At 42.1% G+C, this 24,882-nt stretch overlaps 1 protein-coding gene across 1 annotated transcript in view; it reads right to left on the bottom strand.

Moving 5' to 3' along the window:
* SLC6A5 (solute carrier family 6 member 5) overlaps nt 1–23,796 on the bottom strand; it is a 68,482-nt gene extending 44,686 nt beyond the window's left edge. The window contains exons 1-7 of the mRNA XM_078148283.1: nt 23,293–23,796; nt 20,827–20,965; nt 17,055–17,186; nt 16,201–16,374; nt 9,248–9,389; nt 6,850–6,982; nt 2,611–2,745 (exon numbers count right to left, since the gene is read on the bottom strand). Coding sequence (XP_078004409.1) covers nt 2,611–2,745; nt 6,850–6,982; nt 9,248–9,389; nt 16,201–16,374; nt 17,055–17,186; nt 20,827–20,965; nt 23,293–23,796 — 1,359 coding nt within the window. The remainder of the gene's footprint in view (nt 1–2,610; nt 2,746–6,849; nt 6,983–9,247; nt 9,390–16,200; nt 16,375–17,054; nt 17,187–20,826; nt 20,966–23,292) is intronic.
* Between the last annotated feature and the right edge of the window lie 1,086 nt (nt 23,797–24,882).

The raw sequence follows: 24,882 nt of genomic DNA, 5'->3' as shown, positions 1-24,882 counted from the left end.
CTTGGATGAACAGGGAGTCACCAACTCCAAGCCTTCCTGGAACTGACCTGCTCACGTACCTCAAAGACTCCTGCATCTTACCATGTGCACCCCCACTGAAACCAAAGGACTGCTGGGTCCTACCATCCACACTGCTGATGAATCCTCCTATAGATGTGTTTTCTCCCCCAATTACAATGTAAGCCCCTTGAGAGCAGAGGCCATCTGTCTTGTATTTGGGTCCCTAGAATTTAGCACAGGTTTTAGCATGTGGTAAATTCGTAATAAATGCTTTTTCATTCATTAGAGAGAGATAAAACTTGGGGATAGATTGTCCTGTCCTGTCTGAAAACCAATCTCTAGCACTTCGATGCAGTCTGGGGCACATATCTGTCAGAATGAGAATGAGATTTGGCCAGTGCCTGATCCTTCTTATTAAATATGACAATGATAGTGACTAGCAATGCCAGAGGTACTGTCCGATAAAACCCCAATCTCCAGGGACAAGGACAAGATAATCCTGTCCTGACTCAATGACTGAGCTCCTTGACCCTGGGCAGAGTGCCAGAAATTCACAACAAAGAGGTGGTAACCAACAACTACAGGGACAGCGTCCTTCGGATCATGGACTCTTGCCAGATGCCAACACTGCAAAAGCCCAGTCCAAATTCAAGGCCAATGAGAGCAACCCATAAACCAGGTGCATAGTGTCAGCTGACAGATGAATGGCACATCATAGCCTTCTTGCTGACAACCCCACTTCAGAGTGCTTCCTCTGTGCTGACAGCAGTGACCACATGAGTGGTTCACCTCTTTGTCACTGCTGAAGCAAGTCTACCAAGCAAGGCTTAAACCCAAAGGTGCTGTCTTCATAGCTGCAGTCCCTAGGAATCATAGGAGCCTAGATCTAGCTAGAGCTAGAGGACACCTTCAAGGTCATGAAGTCCAAGCCTCTAATTTTACATAAGGTGATTTGCCTGAGGTCGACAGGTAACTGAGCAAGGACTGAGCAGGTCCTCCCTCTAACTCCAAGTGCAATGGTTTCCATTGCATTACAGTGGGGCCCTGGCACACATACCATATATATACTCCACATGTAAAGGAAACACAAGATTAATCTTTTTTTTTCCAAAGCAAGGAAACTCCTGTCATTTAAATAATTAAACCCTCATTTACTGATTTTTGCACACTGGGAGTTCTTAAAATAGGAACACAGTGATGTAGCATGAGAGAAGTTAGGACAGAAAAAACGGTGCGTTCCGTGCCCACTTCGGAATGCTGGGAGTAATAAGTGTGTCTGGTCCCTTTGGAAATATAATTGCTTCATGGTTGGCTGGGTACAGTTAATTTCCAACCTGTGTAACTTGGCTTCATAGACATAATCATTATTACCACACTGACATCATGAGATAGTCTGAATATTATCAAGGGAATTCCATTTTTCATTTTAACGCTATCACATAACCACATATGAGGCAGGAGATTTGGACAACTGATCTAGGCAATCTGGAAAATACTAAATATGCATTTTTTTTTTGTTTTAATTCATTTTCTAAATTAAAATTTCCTAAATTTATAAATCTATTTCCAGGTCTACATAGAAGCGTAAGTAATCAATCAGCCAACATTAATTAGGCACCAATTATGTGCCAGGGCAAATGTTTCATGCTGAAGTTACAATGACAGGAATGAAACCATCCTTGCTCTCAAGAAGGGATGTTCACAATCCATTGTCTACCCAGCAGACCAGCCCCAAAATATTTACCAGATGGTGATGGGAAGGAAAGTGATATTGATGAGCGATGCTAAGTTGGTTCTTCCTACACATCTGTCCAATCCATCATACATAAGAAATAAGTCCAAATAGCTAGGTAGCACTTATATGGCACTTTTAGATTTGCAAAGCATTGCACACGTTATCTCCTTTAATTCTCTCAGCAACCCTGGGAGATAGGTGCTATTATTATCCCCATTGTTGTTGTTCAATCATTTTTCAATCATGTCCAACTCTTCATGACCCCATTTGGGGTATTCTTTTCAAAGATACTGGAGTGGTTTGCCATTTCCTTCTCCAGCTCATTTTACAGATGAGGCAACTGAGGCAAACAGGATTAAGTGACTTGTCCAGGATGATATAGCTAATAAGTGTCTGAGGCCAGACTTGAATTCAACAAGATGTATCTTCCTGACTCCAGGCCCAGCACCCTATCCATTGTGCCACCTAACTTCCCATCACCACTTTACAACCGAGGGAACTTCAGCAGAAGAAAAATTAAGTGACTTTCCCAAGGTCACATAGCTAGTAAGTGTCTAAGATGGGATTTGAAATCAGGTCTTCCTGATTCCAAATCTAGCACTCTTACACACTTGTACCATCTAGCTTATTATTTACTCTACTAAATTATACCCTCCACTAATGCTGACAGCAACCCTTCCATTATAATAACCTAATAGATTAATCCAGTGGATTTTCTTGAGGCACCTCGAGGTGCCTCAGGACCACTTATCTAGTAAATGGCAGAGGCAGCACCAGGTTGTAAACTCAGCTTTTCCTGAATCCAAGCCTTGTACACTATTCACTGTCCCACATCACCTTTCACTAGAGCATTATAAGTGAAATAATGAGCTTACTGTAGCATCGGTAAGTTTCTCCCACTTAGGTGTAATGAAGTACCAAATCCCCGCTCCGGCTCCTGGCAGGGTAACTCCTCGGATGAGCAGGATCACAAGCACAACATAAGGGAATGTAGCAGTAAAGTACACCACCTACAAAGACCAACAAACAGTCTTACTTTGAATGGAATGGGTCGAGACGTTGATGCACATGATAGCACATGCCAAGAACAATTTACTGTAAGCACCGGTAGACAAGCTGTCAAAATAGCAGGTCTACCACTCCCAGGTCCTGCTAGAGCTGACTTTGGGGAGAAGAGGGAGACCTAGACTGCTCAAAAGTTCTAGAGCAGGGGCTCTTAATTTGAGGCCTGCCAAACCCAAAAGTGTCCATGGAAAGAGTTCAAGGGAGTCAGTGAACTAGGATGGCAATAAAAACACATATAAATGTTGGCTAACCTTTGGTTTTCTTTGTCATCTTATGTATTTTATTTTGTGGATTTAAAAACATTCCTATGAGAAGGAGTCCACAGCCTTCAAAAAACTACCAAATAGATCTATGACACCAAAAATGGAAGAATCTCTGGTCTAGAGGAAAGAACCCTTGCACATGTTCCGATAACTGGCAATCAGGAATATTTAAACAGGAGAGGACACTCATTTTTGTTGTGCACGTCCAGTAAAGGTGAAAAGACACTCAATCCACAGTCAAACAGTAATGCTGATGATTTGGATGTGAAAGAGGCATGGATAATGTCACCACGCTAACAGAGTATCTACCTCCAGTGATATAAGCAGAGGGAGCAATGCCTACCAGGGGAGAGAAGACCCTCACCCCATGGCACCTACAGAACGAGGACCCCTCGTCTAGCTGCCCAAAGGCACTCTGCATTCTCACTTACACTCACTGCAACGCTAAATAGCAGCAGGTTTGGGGTTCAGAAAATAGATGCCCAAAAGTCAAGAAAAGAATGAGTATGCATTTGGTGTCTGTATTGGCTTTTAGAAAAGGTAGTGGTTAGTCATGTCCCTCTCTAAGAGATCTGGGACTCTTTACTACTGAGAACTAGGGGTCTTTTTTCTTATAGTACAAAGAGAAGAAACAGGAATCTTTCTTTGTCAACCTGATTGAAAAGATGATAACGCTTTGGAAATGAAGAGTCTGCCAATAGTTTGCCAGTCTCATTCTGATTTCTTAATAAATATAAGCTGGGGAAGAATACAAATATACAAGCACTGCAGGAAAAAAAAAGAACATTCAGAAAATGGACCATGAGTCAGCAACGCAGTAACAGGGAGCTTTATTTATTTATTCCAAAGCAAACACGCTATTGGGAAGGATAAACAGGAGTAGATCAGTTGGAAAGGATAAGATGAACTTCCACTATATCTATCTCCAATCAGTCTTTCACCATTGTATTGTGTCTGATGCAGGACTGGACAACTTAAAAGGAATATGTGGAAGAGAGGGGTTAATGATGCACCAAAAAATGATTAAAGAGCTGGAAAGCAAAAATCTAAGAACTGTGTCAATCTGGCATGGAAAGTCTTTCTTCTCCTTTCAGGAGAAGAGTGGTGGGCTACAGTTGCTACATATTGCAAGGTGTCTGCTTTGTCAATTGGTTCTAAGATTATTGATTTGGAGCTAGAAAGAATCTTAAAGATCATCTAGTCCAACTTACTCATTTTACAGACAAGAAAACTGAGGCCCAGAGGGGGTATGTGATTTACTGAAGGTCATGGACAAACAGGTAATAAATGGTAGAATCAAGATTCCAAAGAAGGTCTTGGATTCTAAATTCAATCCTCTTTCCATTGGCCTGCATTTTTCTTTGTGATAAGAAAGGGTTGAACGTTAGAGGACATGTTGGAAAATAACCATTTTAAGATCAAAGGGCATCAATAAAATTGTTGGGTGGGTTTTTTTAATCCAAGTTAGTGTTTTTTTTTTATTGTTGAGCTCTTCTACAAAGAATAGTGACTAAGCATTCTCAATCTCCTTAAAGACTTCCAGGAGAAAGCAACCTCATCCTCAAGTAAAGAAAAAAGAACTCATGTGTCTCTATCACTTTGCAGTGACATTGTTCATGTAATTTCCATCACCAAATTTTCCAGCAAAGTTAAGTGGGTCGTTCACCTCTGTTCCCAGGCACTGCATCACGATTAAGGCCTTTGCAACCTTGGCCAAGATAATGGATGGTGATTTGTCACTTCCTTTAAATATTTCCCATTAAAGTAATTGATCCTTGATCCCTGTTTGGAAATCCTTCCCAGACAGGCAGAGCCACAAGTTAACTGCTCTGAGAAAAAAAAAAAAAACACCTATCTACACAGTTCCATTAACTATCACCGCTAAAGAGCTAATTTCAAAAACTACATAAGACTCAAGAGCCCTGACCATATTCCAGGGTGGTGGGAAGAAGTGAGCACAGCACCCTCTTAGATAAACTCATAGGATGTCAGAGACAGAAGATGCTTTAATATCAACGAGTCCAACTCCTGTATTTTACATATGAGGAAACTCAAGAGCAAAAAGAGTATGGGATTGGGCCAAGGTCAAAGGGTTAGTGACAGAGCAAGAAGAATCTAGTTTTCCCTGACTCCAAGTCTAGCATTCTTTTGACTTACAGTCAAATGAGATTGGCAAATACCCATTTTCTGCTGATCAAATTTCTCCTTTTCCATTACCAAGGCTAGCACTTTCTAGATAAATCAATGTCCTTCAATTTATGGATCATTCAGGACACACTAATTACACTCCTCTTCTCAGTCAAATAGTCATGACCTAGAAGCTCCTCTCCTTCCATTTACACCTTTCCTAAGTCAACCAGCCTTTCCTCTGTAACTTGCAAGACCATTCTCACAGCTGTTCTTTCCTGGTTCTCTTTTTCTGGATTAATTACCACTGAGCAAAGACCTCATATGCTTCTGCTGGAAAGTCATTTGGCTAAAAACCAGGGTCCAATGAGCCCTAAAGAGGTTATAGAAACATGGATAGTGTTTACTCTAAACTTAGATCTAAAGAAGGAGCCCAGAATCTCTAACGAATTTTCTGTTCTCTGTGGGAACTGCCCCAGTTGAAGGCTGAGGGTTCAAATCATCTCATATCCTAAAATTGCCACTTAGGGGCACTATAAGAGCAAATTAGGCAGGGGATCAGGAGATTTTGAGTCTAGGCCCAGCTGTTCCAGGAACTAGCTAGGTGACCCAGTATGTCACTTCCCCCCTCTGGGCCTCTGTTTATCTATAAAATGAAAGAAATGAATTGTAGGATCTCTGAGGTTCCCTATAGCTCTAAAAACCTGGGGCAAAGGAGAAGAGCTCACTAACACCTTGGAAGGCTCATCAAGTCTTTTCAACAGGAAGAAACAGGACACCAGTAAAGTGGGCCCAGGGCAATGGGGAGTCAAAAGTAGGCTGGAGTTCCCTGGGATACCAGGAGAGAGAGAAGGTGGCAAAGAAAGACCTCACAATTTTGCCTGATTTTTCCTAATAAAGGGTTGTTTGTTTGCTTATTTTAATATAGCCACACTTAAAGGCAGAGACTCTTAACCTGGGACCCAAGGTCTCCCAAGAGGTTCACGGATAGATTTCAGGGGATCTGTGAACTTGGGTGGGAAAAATAAGTAAATCTTTATTTACAATAAGTTCTAGCTGAAATTTAGCAGTTCCCTTAGTTATGATTGTAGGCAATAAATGTTAGTATGAGAAGTCCATAGACTTCACAAGACTGCCCAAGGGGACCATGACACAAAAACTTTAAGAGTATCTGCCTTAGCAGGCTTTCTTAGATTAGGAGCAAGAATTTAGAAGCAGGAAGCCAAGGATCCCCACTCAAAAATATGCACCCTGACATTCAAAATCCACCATTCTATTTATATGTCCTTGGCTCTTAAAGGAATTTTGGTTTCCCCTGTAAAATACGATCACCTCTGGAAGGTATTGTATCTGACCAGCTAACATCAAAGCTGTCAATTAACACTTGGTGTTAACAGCAAACTGAGATCAAGAGACCACAGTTCAGGACTGTAGGGAAAGGTGTAACCAAAGTGGAGTTGGAAGGGGTGAGAGGGCCACTCTACCTTCTTCACTTGGCCTTATTTCTGGTGAAAATAGGATCCATGTTGCCCTCTGATGACCTCCAGGTGACCAATCACATCCCAGGGCACTGCCCCTGGTGACAACTACAGTTTAATGTCTTACCACCTGGAAAGTGGGTTGGAAGTTTTGCTTTTGCAAGTAAGGAGAAACTCTTACTTTGCCTGATGTCTTGATGCCTTTAGCAAGGGATGCATATACAATCACCCAAGCCAGGAAGAGACATACGACTAGTGGCCACCTAATCTCTCCAGGATATTCAATCCCTGCAGAAATCTTCAACACAAAATACCTGAGAGTCAAAAAGACAGTGACAGTAAGTTAGACTGCAGTCAACCAGCAGACAGGATTTTCAACGGGACTACATTGACCACACTTAAAGGCAGAGACTGAGTCCCTGAGCATTCTAGAGCAGAGAACTTCAGATTAGATCGATGGATAAGCAGCCAGGATTCAGTGATTTGAGCCTTTGCTGCACAAAGCAGACACACTTCCTTGGGTTTGGTTTTACCTATGCTGAGACATTCAGGATATCTTAACAGTCAAATCAAAATTAACTGTAGAAGGGAAGTTCCTTGAAGACAAGAATTTTTTTTAATCGATTTTGTATCTACAATACTTTGAACAAAGTAGGTACTTAACAGGTGTTTGCTGAGTTAATCTCTTCTTCCCTACCCCCTTCCAGAGCTAAGTAAGCATTTCTATGTATGTGCCTATTCAAAACCATATGCCTTCATAAGTATAGTCTAGAGAATATAATTTAATTTTTATTTAATGGCAGAGGACAGCAAATCAGTCACTCTCAATTCTTGTTGTCTGGTAACATAGGTGTATATAGTTGTAGGGAGGTGAAATGTGTGGACCCCAGAATATACCCAGATCAATATCTAAGTATCTTTTGAAATGAACCTTATTGTCATTTTTTTCTGAGACAAAATTCTAATTAATCAAAAGCTCTGGTTGAGTTCATCAAAATATCCCTCTAGTAATATTATTATCATCACCATTGATTAATAATGGTGGTATTATCAGTGGTTGTAGCTCTTGGGAGACCAGTAAGGTATGCTATTTTTGGCAGATTTGTATAATAAAGATAAGAACAAAAAATGAAGTATGCAAAGAGGTGGTCTATAGCGGGAAGTGTGCTAGAACTGGCTTGCTAGAACCTTATGCCTTGAAAAGCTGCAAAACTACAAATCAGGGCTTCATTTCTTGTTTTATTGATTGTCTCAACTTAAGAAAGTGATGGAGAAAACGTTAATGATGCTGATTAAATTTAAATGCATCCTGCCTCCATTTGGGGGGTTGGGAGGAAAAAGGTTGCTGCACCTTTACCAGAACCACTGACAATTGTCTCAGGCCTTACCAATCCTTTCACTCTTGACCTCAAGTTTATTTGCATTTCAACCAGAATCATTATTCCCCCTCACACCACAACTTCACCACATGAGCCACATTAGTAATTCTTGTTTGTTTTTTTTAATCAAGTCTCCAAAATGGTTTGAAGAGATCCAGACTGTCAATCTGGGATTTGAGAGGAGTTAAAAGGAATATTCCAACCCCAAATCTAGGTAGCACTAGATACAGTAACCTCGTGAAAGGAGTGGCCTAAAAAACAGACAGTCCTGGCTTGAGGGCCTCTGTTGGTTTAGTATTGATTTTGAGGCTAGTCTACATTACCCCATGACTTTAGACTATCGGTGGCTTGTCACAGTGCGGTATAAAAGACCTTAAGATCTGTGTAGCGAAGGAAAAGTGTACTAGCTGCTGCAACCCAGAAGATGGCAGCAGAGAGCAATTTAGGAGGCACTGCAACGAGTGACCAGCAGACACCCAGCACGTAGAACACAGTACTCAGCAGAGAGCAGCATGATGATGTCACCAGTGAACAAGCTTGTTTGGTAGGGTCAGAGGTGTGAATTACCCTAGCCACAGTGTGCCCTAAACTCAGCTACAAATGTGTGAGGTCCCTTCACATGTGCTCTCTGCATGTATAGCCCTCTGCATTAACGTTCCATGGTTTCTGCGCAAATAAATATCTTACACTGGCTGTGAGAAAGTGTACCCCAGGGAAAATAGACAGAACGTTCTTTTGATATCCAATTCACTATACTGTAGGATTTGTCTTTTGTTTTGAATTAATGTGTCTTCCATGGTTGTCTTAGCAAAAGTAAATACATCACTAGGGGTTTATGAGCTAAGACTTTGAGTGGGTGCTGACCCTGAACTAGCTTTCTATGTATGAGGGGATTTGGAGGGCTACATACATCACTTTACTCACTAAGCATTATTATTCAACCTGACTCTCCTTTTCTAGTTCTACAGGGCACTTTAGCAAAGTAAAGAAGCCTCCAGGCAGCGTGCCAGAGAGAAAAACCAGCATTTTCCACTTCAATAAGGAAGATATGGGAAGCATGACAAATTGACCCTGGCCTCTGGTGAGCAGACTAGGGACCCTGGCTAACTCCCGTTTGGGACTGCTATATGTTCATCAATTGATTTCACATGTTTTCTTTGGGGAAGGAAATTGAGAGTCCTCTAGAAACTTCCTTCTTACTTGAAATACTCTTCACTTCCACTGACGAATGTCTTGTTGGCTTGGCTGGTGAAGTTAACCATTGTCAGGTTTGGATAGGCAGTCATACAGAAAGTTGAGTTCTTAATTTGTATTTTTGGATGATCACCAACAAAACAGGAATCTGTTTGGGAGATGAAGAGGGAAAATCAATCAATCGACAGACATTTATGAAACACCTGCCCATGTGCCAAGAATTATATCAGGCATGAGGGACGCAAAAATTAAATGTTTAAAGGAAAGAAGCATCTGCATAGCTTCAGGAATTCTAAAAATGAAGATCAAATATAGTTCCAAAATAGAGTGATTTCAGGGAAATGCTGAGTGACGTCCTCTAGAATTAGAAAAATTAAACCTCTTGAAAGTAACCAAAAGATTCAGAGCATTGGATTTCAACCCAACGAGAAAAACAACTTAACAAACATTTGTTACGCACCTTCTTCATACAGAGCACTGGGCCAGATGCTAAGAAAAATATAAAAATTACATAAGGCATGGAAACCTATACCAAAAATTACAATATACAATATATGAGACATACATTAGAGAAGTACGAAACAAAGTATGCATCAGGCCCAAAGGCAGTGATCACTATCTATGAGCAGGGATGTGCTGGTAAATGTTTGAAAATAGACTCTGGGGGGCGGGGGGAGGGGAATGTACTCATGACACATTTTTAGGTTTAATCAGAATTACTAACATTACCTCCATTACTTTCTTAATTCTAGGCAACAAAATAATAAAATTAAGCCCTGAATTTGTAGGTTTGCAGATTTCTGCAGATAAATGCTCATACTCTAAATTTAATAATCTGCTCTCACCAGCTGCTTTAAGCTGGTTCCAGCATACCCCTGATGAGGAAAAATAGAGAAGACTTCATTTAGCATGTGGCATATACTTTAAAAGATAGCCAGGAATTCAATAGGAAGAAGGAAAGAGAGGGATCTAGGTATAGGAAATGGAGTGAGCAAAAACATGAAGACAGGAAGGTACAGAACGTGTTTTGTGGATAGAGAATAGTTCCAGTTTGGCTAGAATATGGTGGCTGCAGAGAAGGACTTTGAGTTGAGCCTATAGAAGTAGAGTTGGTGCCAGGTTGTGAAATACTTTGAATGCCAAGCTGAGGAGTCTAAACTTTATTCAAGCTAAAACAGGGAGTCACAGAAGAAGAAAGAAAAAAAAAGAGTAATATGACCAGATCCATGTACTAGGAAGATTAATCCAGCAGAGGTATGAATTACAGTCTGAAGGGGAAAGAGAATGGAAGTTGGAAAGATATGTTAATAGGTGTTTGCAACAGTCTAGGGAGGTAGTAATATAGTAGAAAGAAGGTCGATCTTAGAGGCAGAAGACAAGGATATGAACTCAGCTCTGTTGCTTATCTACCTTTGTAACCTCAAACAAAACCTTTACCTCCCTGGGCCTCATTTTCTCATCTCTAAAATGGGAGAAGGGTATGACTTGTTTATTTCCATTTATAAGATTTAAGATTTTCAAAGTGCTTTATATATACACAATCTCCTTTAATCCCTCACTACAACTGTTGGCAGCTAGCTAGTTGGAAGCGTAAGAGTACCTACAGAGAGGGCTTTCCTGGTTAGCAGTTATCATAGGGGCTGTTAATATCCCAACTTTACAACAAAAGAAACAAAGGCTCAGCAACTTGCCAGCGATCATAGGAAAGATTCAAATGAAGGTCTTCCTGACTCCAAACCCAGTGTTCAGAATGGATAATCTTTTCCAGCTGTAAATCTATGATCTGTAAGATTACACATAGAATTAGCAGCACAGCCAGGTCTGGCAATCAAGTCTACTGCCTCTTGATCCAGTGCTTTTATTCCCACCCTAGCACAGTCTCCTAAACCTGCCATTTTCAGCATAAAACAAAAAGAAAGCTTGTATTCAACAACTGTTTCCTGGCATGGCTCAATGCCTCCTCTTCCTGGCTTCATATCTCCTCCTAGTTCTACTTTTCAAGCCATGAATCCCGATTTCCTTCTATAGCCATGTAGTAATTACCAGCCACCATCATCACCAGGGTGCTGCTTAACAGAATGACAAAGAAGCCCAGGTGGGCTGATATAATAACCATTAAACATTTACCCAGAAAACGTTTGTTCACCAACACCCAGGCTTATACGCAAATGACTAAAGCCCAATAATCAGGCATCTCTGTGATCAGCAGGACAGTCTTGTCTAATTCCACAGAATTTCGTGAGATTGGTTACCTAACGTGGTAGTAGGAGAAATAAGCAAACAGTGAATTCCTTCTGAACCTATGCTGAAGCAGAGGAAAAAGGGGGGGGGGCATTGTAAAACCATGCGATGACAAGGCACTCACTGGATTATATCTCTCAGAGAGTGGTGGGTGGAAGGCAAGGTCAGTGATTCTGCTGCAGTGCACCACTCTGCAGTACCAGACCTTCTCTCCTTTCTGCAGCATTCCCTTTCTACCATCAGGGGGCAAAAGTGTGCTTTCCAGCCCCCTAAACCTAGCCATCTCCCTACAGAGATAACTTTTCAGCCTTGTTTTCTGCAGTTCACCAACCCTGAACAAAGAGGAGAAACAATGGTCACGTTAATTGTGAGGATGGAATTCTGTTTGCTGGGGCAATTTTTAATAAATGAAAGCACGTTCCTTCTTAAGACTTGGAAGGGAATGAAGCATTTAATTAAAATTTTAATTAAAATTAAGATATATTTATGTGTTTAAATTAGGTCGTGTTTCTGTTAATGTTCTGGGGGTAAGGTATATAGCTCCCATTCTTCCAAAAGGTCAACAAGACTCATATTACAGGGAAATTATTCTTTATTCTTAATTCAACAAATATTGATTACAGTTCTATTATGTGTTGAACACTCCTAGAGAGATGCAGAATTTGGAAGCCACCCAGTCGCAAGATCTCAGGGAGCCATAAGACAGAGAAAAACTACATAATAGTATATGATGAGTGCATTACAGAGGGGCAAAACTAAGTGCTAGGTCTAGGGGGAAAGGCATCAGGGAAGGCTTCCTGGAGGAAATGTCATTTGAATTGAACTGTAAAGGCTAGGTAGGTATTCAACAGGCAAAGAAAGGAAAGCATTATAGGTATCAAAAATAAACAGAGGCACCAACACACACACACACACACACACACATACACACACTGTTCAAGAGACAGAAAGCAGACCAGTTTGCCTGAAATATCTAATACATGGAGGATAATTATAGGGAATAAAGCTTATAGGGGATAAAAAGATAGTGTGAGATTGTGAATTTGAAGAACTTTGACTAGCAAGCTATGGAGGTTAATCTTTACTCAAGAGACAATATGGAACCACTGAAGATTTTAGAGCAGTGAGTAGCTTAACTAGGTCCTGGACATTAGATCACCAAAGATTATCTAGACCACTCCAGAATAGTTACACAAATAACTGAACTCGGTTTTTCAAAGACGTACAAAGCACTCTGGTAGGGGTCTAGAGAAACATACATATACACACACACATACATACATACATAATGCATACATATATGTGTGTACACATGTGTGTGTATATATATATGTATATATTTGTATGTGTGTGTGTGTATATATATATATATACATATATATATATATATAAAGTTGGAAAAAGATAACTCATATAATCAGATCTAGAGCTGGAAGGGGTCCCAGAAAACATCTGGTCCCATCCACTCATTTCACAGATGAGAAACTGAGGCCAAGAGAATTTAAAGTAATTTCCCTATACTAACACAAGTAGTAAGAAATAGAACTAAGATTTGGACCCAAATCCCCTACTTTCAAATCAAACACTAAACACTACACTACATAAATTTCTGCCCTGAGAAGTTTATAGTCTGTAGGGACATAATCAGGATGAACGATTTTTACCCCTTTTCCCATAATTCATATTCTGAATAACACAATGTACTTGCCATAGATGCTAAATTATTGAATCCGTTAAGGAAGGGTTCATGTTTTAAATCACCTCAATATTCCTATTCCCAACAGGATAAGGACAGTGCTCGTCTATAAGAAAACCATAGTGTTGATGCATACAATCATAGATTTAGAGCTGAAACTGACCTTTAAGGCCATAAATCCAATCCCTTCATTTTACAGGACAGAAAACTAAAGCCCTACAAAGTTAAACGATTTACCCAAGGTCACACAGGTATAAGTAGCAGAGACAGTATTTAAACACACCTCTTCAACTATGAACATATATATTTTATATCTATGTATATGTATATGTATGTATATATGTATATGTATGTAATTATACACATATGTACGTATATATACACACATACGTATATACATATATAGCTGAACTATTCTCCGTTTGTATGTTAGGTGTGTTCTGCTTGTCTTTCCACCTAGACTATAAACTCCTTAAGGGCAGGGATCAGTCCTTTATTTCTTTTGTCTTTTACTCTCCTGACCAGAGCTGATACTTGGTGAGGGGGAAGTAGCAAAGCAGGCAGCAGGCTAAGATGCCATACCCATGGGAGGGTACAAAATGGTATACATTTTTAAAATACGATTTGTTAGAGTTAGATGGCACAGTTTTAACGCCAGAAAATCCCACTCTCAATGGCATATAGCATTTCAAGCCACTTATAATAAAGACTTTATACATCCAATGAACAGTAAAACACAGGATGCATCTTTTTCAAACACTCGGACGTCACTCAAATCACCTTTCCTACCATGGTCAGAGAGTTCACACTTAGTTCACACTTATCAGGGTGCCCAGATTTTGTTTTGATCCCATGATCAAAAACATTAAATAAGGCTTCAACCCAGAATAACTTTATTTCACTTAGGGGACCACATATGCTCCTGGAGACAACTGCTTCTTGGTAGCCAATAGCTACCAAGGTGTGGAGGGAGAAGGAGAGATGGAACCATTTCCACCTCCAAACTAAACTAGAGTGAGAACCGCATTCTTCTTAAGAGAAAATGTTCTGGGGCCTTTTAATACTAAAAATACTGGGGTTCTGGATTTGACCTTTACATTCACAGTGATCACAACACCAGAACAAGGTCCAAGTTCTGCAGTGTCTAGGAGGAAATCATCCTCAGACTGCTGAATCAGGGATAAAACTCCCTGCTCCAAAATGGCATTTCCTTGGAAGTCCTTTGGCCTCCGAGGTATAACCTTGCTTGTGAAACAGCCTCACAGGACTGAATGGCAAGATTCCAGGCTAACTGATATTTCCTTTAAATCTAAAATGGCCTGAGCCCATTATTTGGTTTGATTCCTGCAGCCAAAGAATATCGAGAACAAACATTCAGACTCCCATGCCAAGGGCAGACGGCTAGGTGGGAGTGGAAGAATAACTATAGATCAGGGTGTTTTCTGGCCAGTAGTTATGGCAAGCAGATTTTCCAATTCTGTGACTGCACAAAAGACTGAACACACAATCCCTAGAAGTGCCAAGACCTCATAGTAGCTTGAGGGAAGAACCCCAAAATAAGAAAGTGGCATTTTATAGTAGAAAAAATACTAGCTGTGGATCCAGATTTAAGTCACACCTCTGATGACTATTCACATGACCTGGACAGACTACTTAATCCCCTTGAGCCTCAGTTTCCTTTCATATATATAGAAAATGAATTAGTTGGCCTAGATGACCTCTAAGGTGCCTTCTAAGTCTATAGTTGTAAGCATTTTATTAGACAATGATGTCTTCAGTTTGACCTTTCTATTTTAAGCTTTCAAATTAAAAGCTCTCTTGAGAAATAGTAATAATTACTGACATTTATGTAGCACTTTTCTCCAAACAATTGTAAGTAGGTTTTGCAAGTGATGCTGTCTCTTTTGCAGATGAAAAAACTGAGGTTTAAAAAAGGTTAAGTGACTTGCCCAAGGTATCCAGCTAATACGTGGCAGAGAAGAGCCTGAAGCCTGTATATCCACTGTTCTTTTGGCTAAACCATACTGATATCAAACTGTGTTTAGCTATGTACCTCCATAACTTGAGGGGGGGAGAGAAGATTTATCTTTCCCTTCCAAATCACTCAGAGGTATAAATAATACCTTAACACCAATGTAGGGGGAAAAAGCAATTCTAAGTGGCTCTTGTGACTTTGTCATCATACAATTACAGACCCTATCAGCAACAGAAGAAGTAGTCTATGGTTGATGAGATATTTAATTAAATTTGACTGAATTTAATTTGATTGAATATTTAACAAGGATATATCAGGGAATTTTCATTAAAATTAAAGAAATTTCAAAGAAAACTGTTATTAATACTAATAAATATTCATGGTAATCATCATATTCCCATCATGAATACACAACAGTTTACAAAGCACTTTTCTACCCACTATCTCATACTAACCTCATAAAAACAACTCATATCAGCTGCCTGACTTATCTGACATCACAAAGTTATTCAGTAGCAGAGCCAAGCATTATGTTAAGAAAACATGTTAGAAAGCATCATATCTGTTAGAAGACATCACAAGTACACCCACACCCATCTCTTCCCTCCAAAGGCAGCCAGGTATGGTAGAAAGAATACAGGACTTAGAGTCAGAGGTTCAAATCTAGGATCTGTTATGTAATATCTATGTAATATCAGGCAAGTCACTTAATTTCTCTGAGCCTCAATTTCTTAACCTGTAAAATAAGAGTGCTGGACTAAATTTTTCAAATGAGGAAACTGAGGTCCAATGACTTGATGTCAAGTGACTCACCCGAGATCTTTCAAGTAGTAAATCAGAGGTAGGAAATGAATCAAGACAAAGTCCCCACATCATTAGTTTCTAACCCCACACTTTAAAGACAACTCTGTTCCTTCATTTTTTAACCTCAAACTTTAAACATGGACAACTTTCTACCAGGCCCAACTACTTCACATCAGAAAAGGGTTTCCACATAAAGATCTTTAAAATGAGGGGGAAATCAAATATGGGCTGATCCCAACTTACCTAATAAAAGTTTGGTTTTGTCTTTGCAGTCTGGTGTATTCCATGGGTTGTTGCAAGAGGCCCAGGGTAGCACAGACACAAAGGAGGCAAACAGGTAGAAAAGTGTGTAGCATATAATCACATTATAGTATATGGCTATTAGGACTGAGATGATCAGCATAGCGATGCCACATCCTAAGGGGGCAAACATTACAGGTTAGTAATCACAAATAAAATCCCATCCTACCCCATCCCATCCCGTGGCATCCAGATATTGCCCCAGGAATCATTTTGGAGGAAGAGGAAGAAGAAGAAGAAGAAGAAGAAGAAGAAGAAGAAGAAGAAGAAGAAGAAGAAGAAGAAGAAGAAGAAGAAGAAGAAGAAGAAGAAGAAGAAGAAGAAGAAGAAGAAGAAGAAGAAGGGGCATAAAACAAGTAATCTTTTTTTGCAGCCAGAATGTTAATAGTGGAACAAAAAAAAAATCAAACTACTAGGCTAGCTAGAATCTCTAGGGTATGGATTCAAGATCGAATCACCTTCCCCATGATGGGGATTAAGGGAAACTGAGATTTGGGAGTGAGGCAGCCTTCCTGGAGATTAAGAGCCAGGAGGAGCTGGGGATGCAGTGGAGCAAGCTCGGAACTGGCTTGTGTCCATGGGCAGGACTCTTTGCATTGGAGTTGGTGACTGGAGACTGACTACCCTTCCTCACCTCTTGGTATATCAAGGTCACTGGTTCATGGTGCCAGATTCAGGAGCTAGAATTAACAGTTACCATTCCTAAAGAAGAAACTGGGAGGGAAACTGAGGGGTTCTGGGGGGAGGAAAAGGAAACAAAGCAAGAGGTAAATGGGGGAGGGGACAAAGTAGCTCACCTTGTAAAGCAGGTATCGCTTTCCAAACGGACACAGGACCCTGGCTAGCAAACTGCCCCAGTGATACTTCCAGAAAAAAGATGGGCAGACCGGCCAGGGCTAGCATCATCAGATAGGGGATGAGAAAAGCACCTTATTATATTAGAGAAGGACAAGAGAAGAGAAAGTAAGAATGTGTTTCAAAATTAGGGCAGGAAGAACAGCACCTGCCTATCCTGCACCATTACACCTTAACCCTTGGAGTAGCACTCAGATGTTTGGATCAGAGATTCAGCATGATAGCAGATCTTTGGGTTCAGATGTCCCTTACATAATATTTTAATACTCTACCTCACCTCTTTTACTGATTCACTAGATGTCAGTTCAGTTTTTTTTTAATGAAGTTTTAAAAATCTTAGGATAATAGATTCAGAACCAGAAGGGCCCTCAGAGCATGACTATGCCTACCTCCTCACTTTATAGTTAATGAATAAAGTCTTGGGAGTTTAAATTACTTGTTAGATGTCACTAAAATAATATCACAGGAAAGATTTGAACCCACATATACTGGCTTGAAATCAGTGGTCATTCCACTATTTCATGCTCTCTGTTGGTTTGGGGTTTTGCTTTAACATTCATTCTGTTACTCCTGTTTAGCCTTCTATCTACAAGGCTGAGTACATGACTGCTAAAATTAGCCCTTGATCACCTTGAATCATCTGGGCATCTTAAACATTTCTGCAGGGATGTGCCATGACTAATTAGCCACAGGTGTAGTGAAGAGGGTTTCATTACACGTGGGAGGATGTATCAATTGCTTGGTTGGGTTTTGACCCCAAGGCCACTGGTGAGGGTGGTGTGATTAGGTGACAGGGCAAGAGCTGGGGTGAGGGCCTGGAGTCCAAGGAAATACCCAAGGCAGACTGGTATCTTTAGCCAGCATATCTTGGCTTTAGGTGAGGTTTGAGAGTAATCTCTAAATTCACTTCCCATTCTAAAACTTAAGAAATCTCAGTTTTTCTTGAAAATGAAAACCAAGTCAAAGCTGCTAGCTTCCCTGGCTTTCAAACTGTGTTTTTTAATTCTCTCTGTAATTCTACTGTTTGGTAATGTGTAGGGCACATATTAAGAGCTTACTAAAAGCTAATCCACTAACAGGCTATGGGCTGTCATCCAGAAGGCACTGAGATTGGGAGGGGGTAGAAGGAAGATTGTTCTCTGGTAAGGAAGACTCCTAGATCCTCGGCACCTGGGTGGGTAGCCGAGTCACAGATCAGATTGCCCAGTTGTGGCAGGGGATGAGTGGAGAAGAGGAGCAGGCCGAGCAGGAAAGTCTCAAGGACTCAGTAGGTGCAGTCCAGGCTAGGCAGACTTAGCAAGCCCTGCAGTGAGCAAGCCCTGCAGTGAGCGCTGTGTGGGGCACACACAGACACCCCTCCCCCACCCTGGGCTCTATCCTTTCCCTATAGCCTTTCTAGAAACAATCCAGGGCCCGCATCCCTCCCCCAGCGAACCCAAACTCCAACCAAAGGCGAGCTCAGAACAAGGCTTTCCTAAGCCGCAGTGCGGAAAAACGCTGAGAACGCTTTATTCCAGGGGCTTCTCCGCCCCCGTCCCTGCCAAGGAAAGAAGGCAAATGATTGGCTCAGGCCGGGTGCGCGCGGGAAAACTGCCAGGCCAGCCCCCAAGGGCGAGTCAGTAACGAAGGTGGATTTAAGCAAATCTACTAGGTACTTGATTTCAGAAACAGGAACGAAATTGTGGCCAGCTTTCCATTGTAGCAAAATCAAGCAAACTGAATACAGAGATAAATAATCACGGCAAAGGACAGCTATAGCAGGGGCCCTTCACCTTTTGGGTGTCATGGGCTCCTTTGGCAGTTTGGTAATGATCCTTTCTCAGAATAATGTTTTAAAATAATTCAAGGAAATGTTGAACTTCAGTTGGAGAGTAGTGGGGGGGGGGAAGACACAATTTTTTTTTTCGCCATCCATATCTATAGTCCCCAGTTTAAGAATTCCTGATCCATAGCATTACTGGTAAACTATCCTTGAGGGGAAAAAAGAACCTTAATTACTGACATCCCTACATGCTCTTATAGATATTGACTACATGGCAAAAGTTGTGTCCCTGAATTCTTTGGGATGTTTTTAATATGTTTGTTTTTTCCATCTTGACTTCAGATTTCACTTGCGTGAGGAATTCCCACTGTAGAATTTCCCTCGGAGATGAAGATCACACCTTTATGATTCAGTCTTAGAAGAAGTGCTTAGGGAAATAAAGGGTTAAGTGACTCAGCGAAGGTCACGCAGCTAGTATGTGTCAGTGGTAAGTTCTGAACCCAGCTCTTCTTGAGTCACTGCACCACTCAACGACCTCTAGCGAACTTTTTGTGCCGTGAGAATTCTGTCCAGGTGCGTAGCTTTTCCAGGTGGGGACACCGGCCAATCAAATAGCAACTTTGTCCGGACTCGGAGATCTCTTTGGTGAGGAAAATTACTAAATGCAGGTGGATTTGAGAGTTGCCTTTTTCCTATTCAACACTGAGCATTTCCGCTGGGTGATGGAGGGGATGAGCTGTACTGGGGGCTTTAGAGAAGGATCTCTGCTTTAGAACTACCCCTGTAGGGCAGCCAAGCCAAGTGACTTGGATTGGCCTGAGGACATGAGAGATTAGATAGAATCGCAGCCCCAAAGCAAACCACAAAAGACTTTACTAGAGTCAGAAGCGCCTTGGGTGACCTCAAAAGTTGCCAAGTTTTCCAGCAGGCGTGGCAAGAATTAAGAACCGTTTAACCGAGCGTGTGAGGGGAGAACTCGGGGGCCAAGAAAGTTCCAGAGACTGGTTGTCGCCTGTTGGAGGGTGCCTACCTCATTTAAAAAAGGCTTCCCCTTCCAAAAGAGTCCCTTCGACTCGCAGTAAAGGTGAAAACAACGAAAATCGCCCAGGGTTCTATTTAGCTCATTGAAAAATATGCCCTGCCAATACATACATACATACATACATACATACATACATATATATATATATATATATATATATATTATATATATATATATATATATATATATATATGTTTGTCTGTGCGGTCGCTAAGTGTTTTGAGAGACTACTCTCACCTCATCACCCAAATTATTTTTCACAAGTATTTATATCAGATTAGTACAGTACTCACACTAGACAGCATGGTACCCATTCAGATCAGTAAAACAATAATCAAGTCTACTGTTAATAACTTGTCTTCGGGAGTGGGAATCTCTGGGTTGTAAAATTTTGGTTTAAGTGTGTTCTCCTGGTGGGATAGGATTATTTAAGAATCTCAACCTGCTTTAAGATTCTAGGCGCCTAGAACAGCCTCAGCATACATGATTCCTGATTCAGTAAATGTATAGTGAAAGGCTAATAAGACTCAACTGCTTCATCAGAGTGAGCGTGTGTGTGTGTGTGTGTGTGTGTGTAGGAGGGCAATGTGATAATGGCCACGGTTGTCTCGTGGCCAGGATGGTAATTATTGAAGCAAATAGACTCACACCCCCAGCCCCAAACCTCCCAGTTTATTTTCTCATGCTCAGGGTTTTAAGTGATGGGTCCTATTTGGATCCGGAATCTAAATGGATCCAGCTGGTCAGTTTTCTTAGGTTTCCCCGTTAAGGAACTAGCAAGAAACAGGCGTCCTCAAGGTCCGTGGGAGCAGCCCAGAACATCTTTCCAGGCGGAGTCGAAGTCCCTCCCACGCCCCACTATAAAGCGCCCGGTAGCCCCTCCCGGAGGAAATAGAGCAGAAAATCCTACCTCCCCCATTCTGAAAGGCCAGGTACGGAAACCTCCAGACATTGCCCAGCCCCACTGCGTACCCAACCATGGACAGGATGAAGTCCAGTTTGCTAGACCAGTTCCCTCGGGCTTTATTCTCATCCCCTTCATCGTCCTCCTAGGGGTGGAAAAGCACATTGGTCGGTCCCATAACAACCCCAGTGTCCATTCAACAAGCAAGACCCTCATACTGCCCTTTTCACCCCTCACCCTCCAAGCCCATTCCTCCCTCTTCTATACTCCCCCCCCCCAAAAAATAAATAAATAAAAATAAATAAACCCCGATCAAGCACTTTCCTTAGGCACCTGCGCTAAAGCAAAACTGGGGAGAAGCTCTCTCCCACTGAACCTCTTTTTGTTATGTAGCCTAGGGACGTTAAATGCACAGCTCCCAGGTGGGTGGAGGGAGGGGATAAGCTTAATTCAGAAGTATTTTCTACTTCGGTTAGAGGGAAGGAATGGGTTGGAGGCAAGGAATGAATTGGGGGGGGGGAGCTGGAAAGGGCGAGATTTTAGAGATGGGGAAACGACCTAGAAAGTATTTTCAGAACAATGGAGAAAGGCAGGGAAGTACATTCCTAATTAGCGTCCAAAATTTTGGAGTTTTCCTTGAATCTGATTCTTCGCAAATGGATATCTGAAAGAATCTTTTCGCCCGAGTACCTCACCCTTGCTGGCAACTAAGATACAGCATGGCTTCCAGGAATGGGAAGACGGGCCTCTCAGAAGCCTGTCAGGCAAACTAAAGTGTAAAGGGGGGGGGGCAGGTCACTAGACCGAGATTTTAGGGGCCGTGGCCACTTCAGATCCTTCCTCTTTCCCCTTCAGAACTTCAGCATATCCCAGAACTCTGTGTTCTATGTCCTTTTTATTGAGTGGGTTCGAAGACGGACCCGGTTATCGCGACCCTCGGAAAATGGACTGATTTATGAAGGAAAATACTGGGGGAAGAAATTCGAATGGAATAAATGAGAAGAGGAGAAGGCAAGGGTTGGAAAAGACTGGGCAGTCAGGGGTGGGGGTATAGGTCTTAAATCAGGCAAGAATAAGGACTACATTTGGTTGGGGTATTCCTCTCTCCCCTTCAGAGGTCTGAGGGTGGGGAGACACAGAGAAAGGGACAGAATGCAACTGAAGCTCTGCCCTGTTCATCAGTGTAGAGGTAGAAAGACAAGTAAATGAGGTAGTCTTTCTGTCGTTTGCGTTTTGACAGACAGACTCACTGCCCTTGATTCTGCAGGGGGCAAGTCCAGAGAGAATCATCAAACATCTTTGCCCCATGGGAATTTGTTTATTTGTTTTTAAAGAGAGTGGAGGGAATGTGGCCTGTGCCTTTATCCTCTCCTCAGCACAATCCCTGCTCCTGCCGGAGAGGTAGAGCCCAGCTATATGTATTCAGTTATCTGAGGCAGACATGGGGGGAAGAGGGGAGGAGGCAAAAGGAGCACGGGGGAGAGGAAGAAAGAAGGGATTCTTTAATGAAGGACCGGGAATTCAGGGAAGAAAGAATGTTTAAGAGTTTTCACCTCAAATCCTGCAGATAGGATCACCTGACTCAAGCAGACAATCTTAGCAACTCTCAGTTGCCCAACTCCTAAGTCCAAAAGGGTCCCTCAGCCAATTTGGCCAGTGGCCAATGGCACTGAGAACCATTTGCATGTTTAGGGCACAGGCAGGAAAGGAGGTCGAGGGAAAATAATGGGAAGGAACAGGAAGGAAGAAAGAGAAAGGAACTAAATGAGAAAAGAGGTATTTGTCTACCATAAAGAAGAGGCACAGGGTTGGTTGACTATGCTTCCCAAAATTATTTCAAGTGCTCCTCAGCATTTACCTACCCTTGATGGGGGTAAGATTCTTGTGGGGAAAGGGGGAGAGAATGCTACCACTTCCCCAGTCTGGAATTTCCAATTCATTTAATTGTCATAAATAATTCCCATAGGCATGAGTTCCTTCTTTTTCTCCAGTAGGTTCCAGACAATGGTAGTAAGGGAACAAAATTAATCATAAATGGGAGGGGCTATACCTGTTAAAGGAAGTGGCTCTGTCCTGACCAAAGAGGCTCCATCTCATATTTTGGAGTCAGCTCTGTTGCATCCCACCACCACCGCCACCTGAGCTGGGGGTATGCTTTGCATAACAGTCCATATCCTAGCAATACCTCAACAGATCCATCCCATGCCCTCATCCCCTGCTCCCTTTCACTGACCTGGAGACCCAGGAGCATTTAAAGCTCCAAACTGCTTCTAGCTGCACCCACCCATTCACCACAGGGTAAGACTCTTCCTACTCTGGTTTCAGCTTGATATTTGGCAAGCACTTATTCTCCTGGCTCTCTGCCCAATTAACAGAAGCAGGGCAGTGAGGGACTGAGGGCAGTGAAGCCTGAAAATGTCTTGCTGGCTTGAGGGCGTTCGGGGAGGGAGAAGCAGAAACCAAACTTACCGCAGGGGTAGAAGTAGTCGTAACACTGCCTGGCAGAACCGAAGTGATGCCGTCTGTGCCCAGCACCACAGTGCTCTGGCTCATGTTTATCCAACCTGCAGCCTGAGCACTGTTCTTCTCCAGCGATCCCTTGCCCGGGCTCCCACTCTCATCCCCTCCAACGCTGGCACCTCGAAGGGCGGGAATCCTGCAGTGCTGAGCATTGCCTGGGCCCGGGCCCGCAGTAGGGGAAATGGTCTGCAGGGCATGGGACTCGATAGAATCCTGGCGGGAGGCAGCATCTAGTGGAGCCCTAGCGCTGCAGATCCCAACTTTGGTCCGCTCTGACTCGTAGCTTTTGGCTTCTTCCGAAAGGAAAGTTTGAATACCGTTGGAAGCCGACTTGGCAATCCTAGGCGGCTGGGAAGGGGCAGCAGGGGAAGGGTCGGGCTCGGGACTGGTCCTTGTCACTGAGGAGCCTTCTGGGTTTCCCGAAGCCTCCAAGCTATTTGCAGGCGGCTTGTTCATATCCTTTGGACCCGAGTAATCCTAAGAATACAATGTCACTTTCGAGTAAAAAGAAAATCACAATACTTTTGATATGTATATCTGTACACAGATAAAAGAATATTCCAATAATTTTATCACCGCCTCCAAAATGTCTAGCAAGGTAATTGGGAGTGGGAATTTCATATATATGCCTATATAGACAAGCCAATATTTTTCAATTAGCCCATCTCGTCAATGACTACATCTCACGAATAGGCTAATAATATGTCTTCCCAGTTCAAGAGTGAACGGAGAGAGACCAAGCCAAAATGATGATTGGGGGGGGGGGAGCGTAAGAGGAGTGAGAGGCGGGAGCAAATATCTCTACAGCTGTGTGCTCTCGGCCTCTTTTGGTTTCACAACACGACTGTAGGGTGCCTGCTTCCCCCATCACCAGTGTAGAAAGATTCTTTAATTTTCCGCCCCATTTCCTTTGTCATTCAACAATGCACACTGTCTTTTTTTTTTCGGGTATGGACAAGCTGCTGCGGCTCAGGCAGCAGACTACATAGCCAGTGCTTTGGCACCCGCCAAAATGCCCCCCTCCCCGTACCGCCGAACCCTTTGCTCCGTTTCGAGCTCTCAAAAAGCCACCTAATTAACCGTCAAATAGGGAGGAAGGAGTGAGCCCCACGATCAAACAAAGAGAATATGAAAAAAAAGAAAAAAGCGGGGATAAAATGTGAGCATTGGTTACTACATACTTATATTGGTATTCCTCGAAATCTGTAAAAGGTCTAAAGGAATTTGTAAAGTTTTTCGAGAACGACTGTTTCCAACACTCAAATCTCCTTCCAGAGTTAATCTGATATGATGACTTCCAAGCAAGCTGCTAATTCTTGTTTATTTTCCCAACTGTCTCCCCTCTCTACCCCGAATGAAAACAACCCCCTACCCAAATCCCCTTTTTTTGCTTCCTTTTCATGGCATATTAAACCTTAGCACCGACAAATAAATCTATATGCGAACAGGCCCCTTCCAATCTTACAAAAGCACGAATCTAAAGGTTTCATTTTGTATCAATCTCAAATACCTGCAGTTCTGTATAGGATCCCTTCACAGTTG

Source organism: Phascolarctos cinereus, unplaced genomic scaffold (assembly GCF_003287225.1).
Source record: "Phascolarctos cinereus isolate Bilbo 61053 unplaced genomic scaffold, phaCin_HiC Scaffold_9;HRSCAF=440, whole genome shotgun sequence".
In the NCBI taxonomy this organism is placed as follows: Eukaryota; Metazoa; Chordata; class Mammalia; order Diprotodontia; family Phascolarctidae; genus Phascolarctos; species Phascolarctos cinereus.
This window is presented reverse-complemented; position numbering and strand designations above follow the sequence as displayed.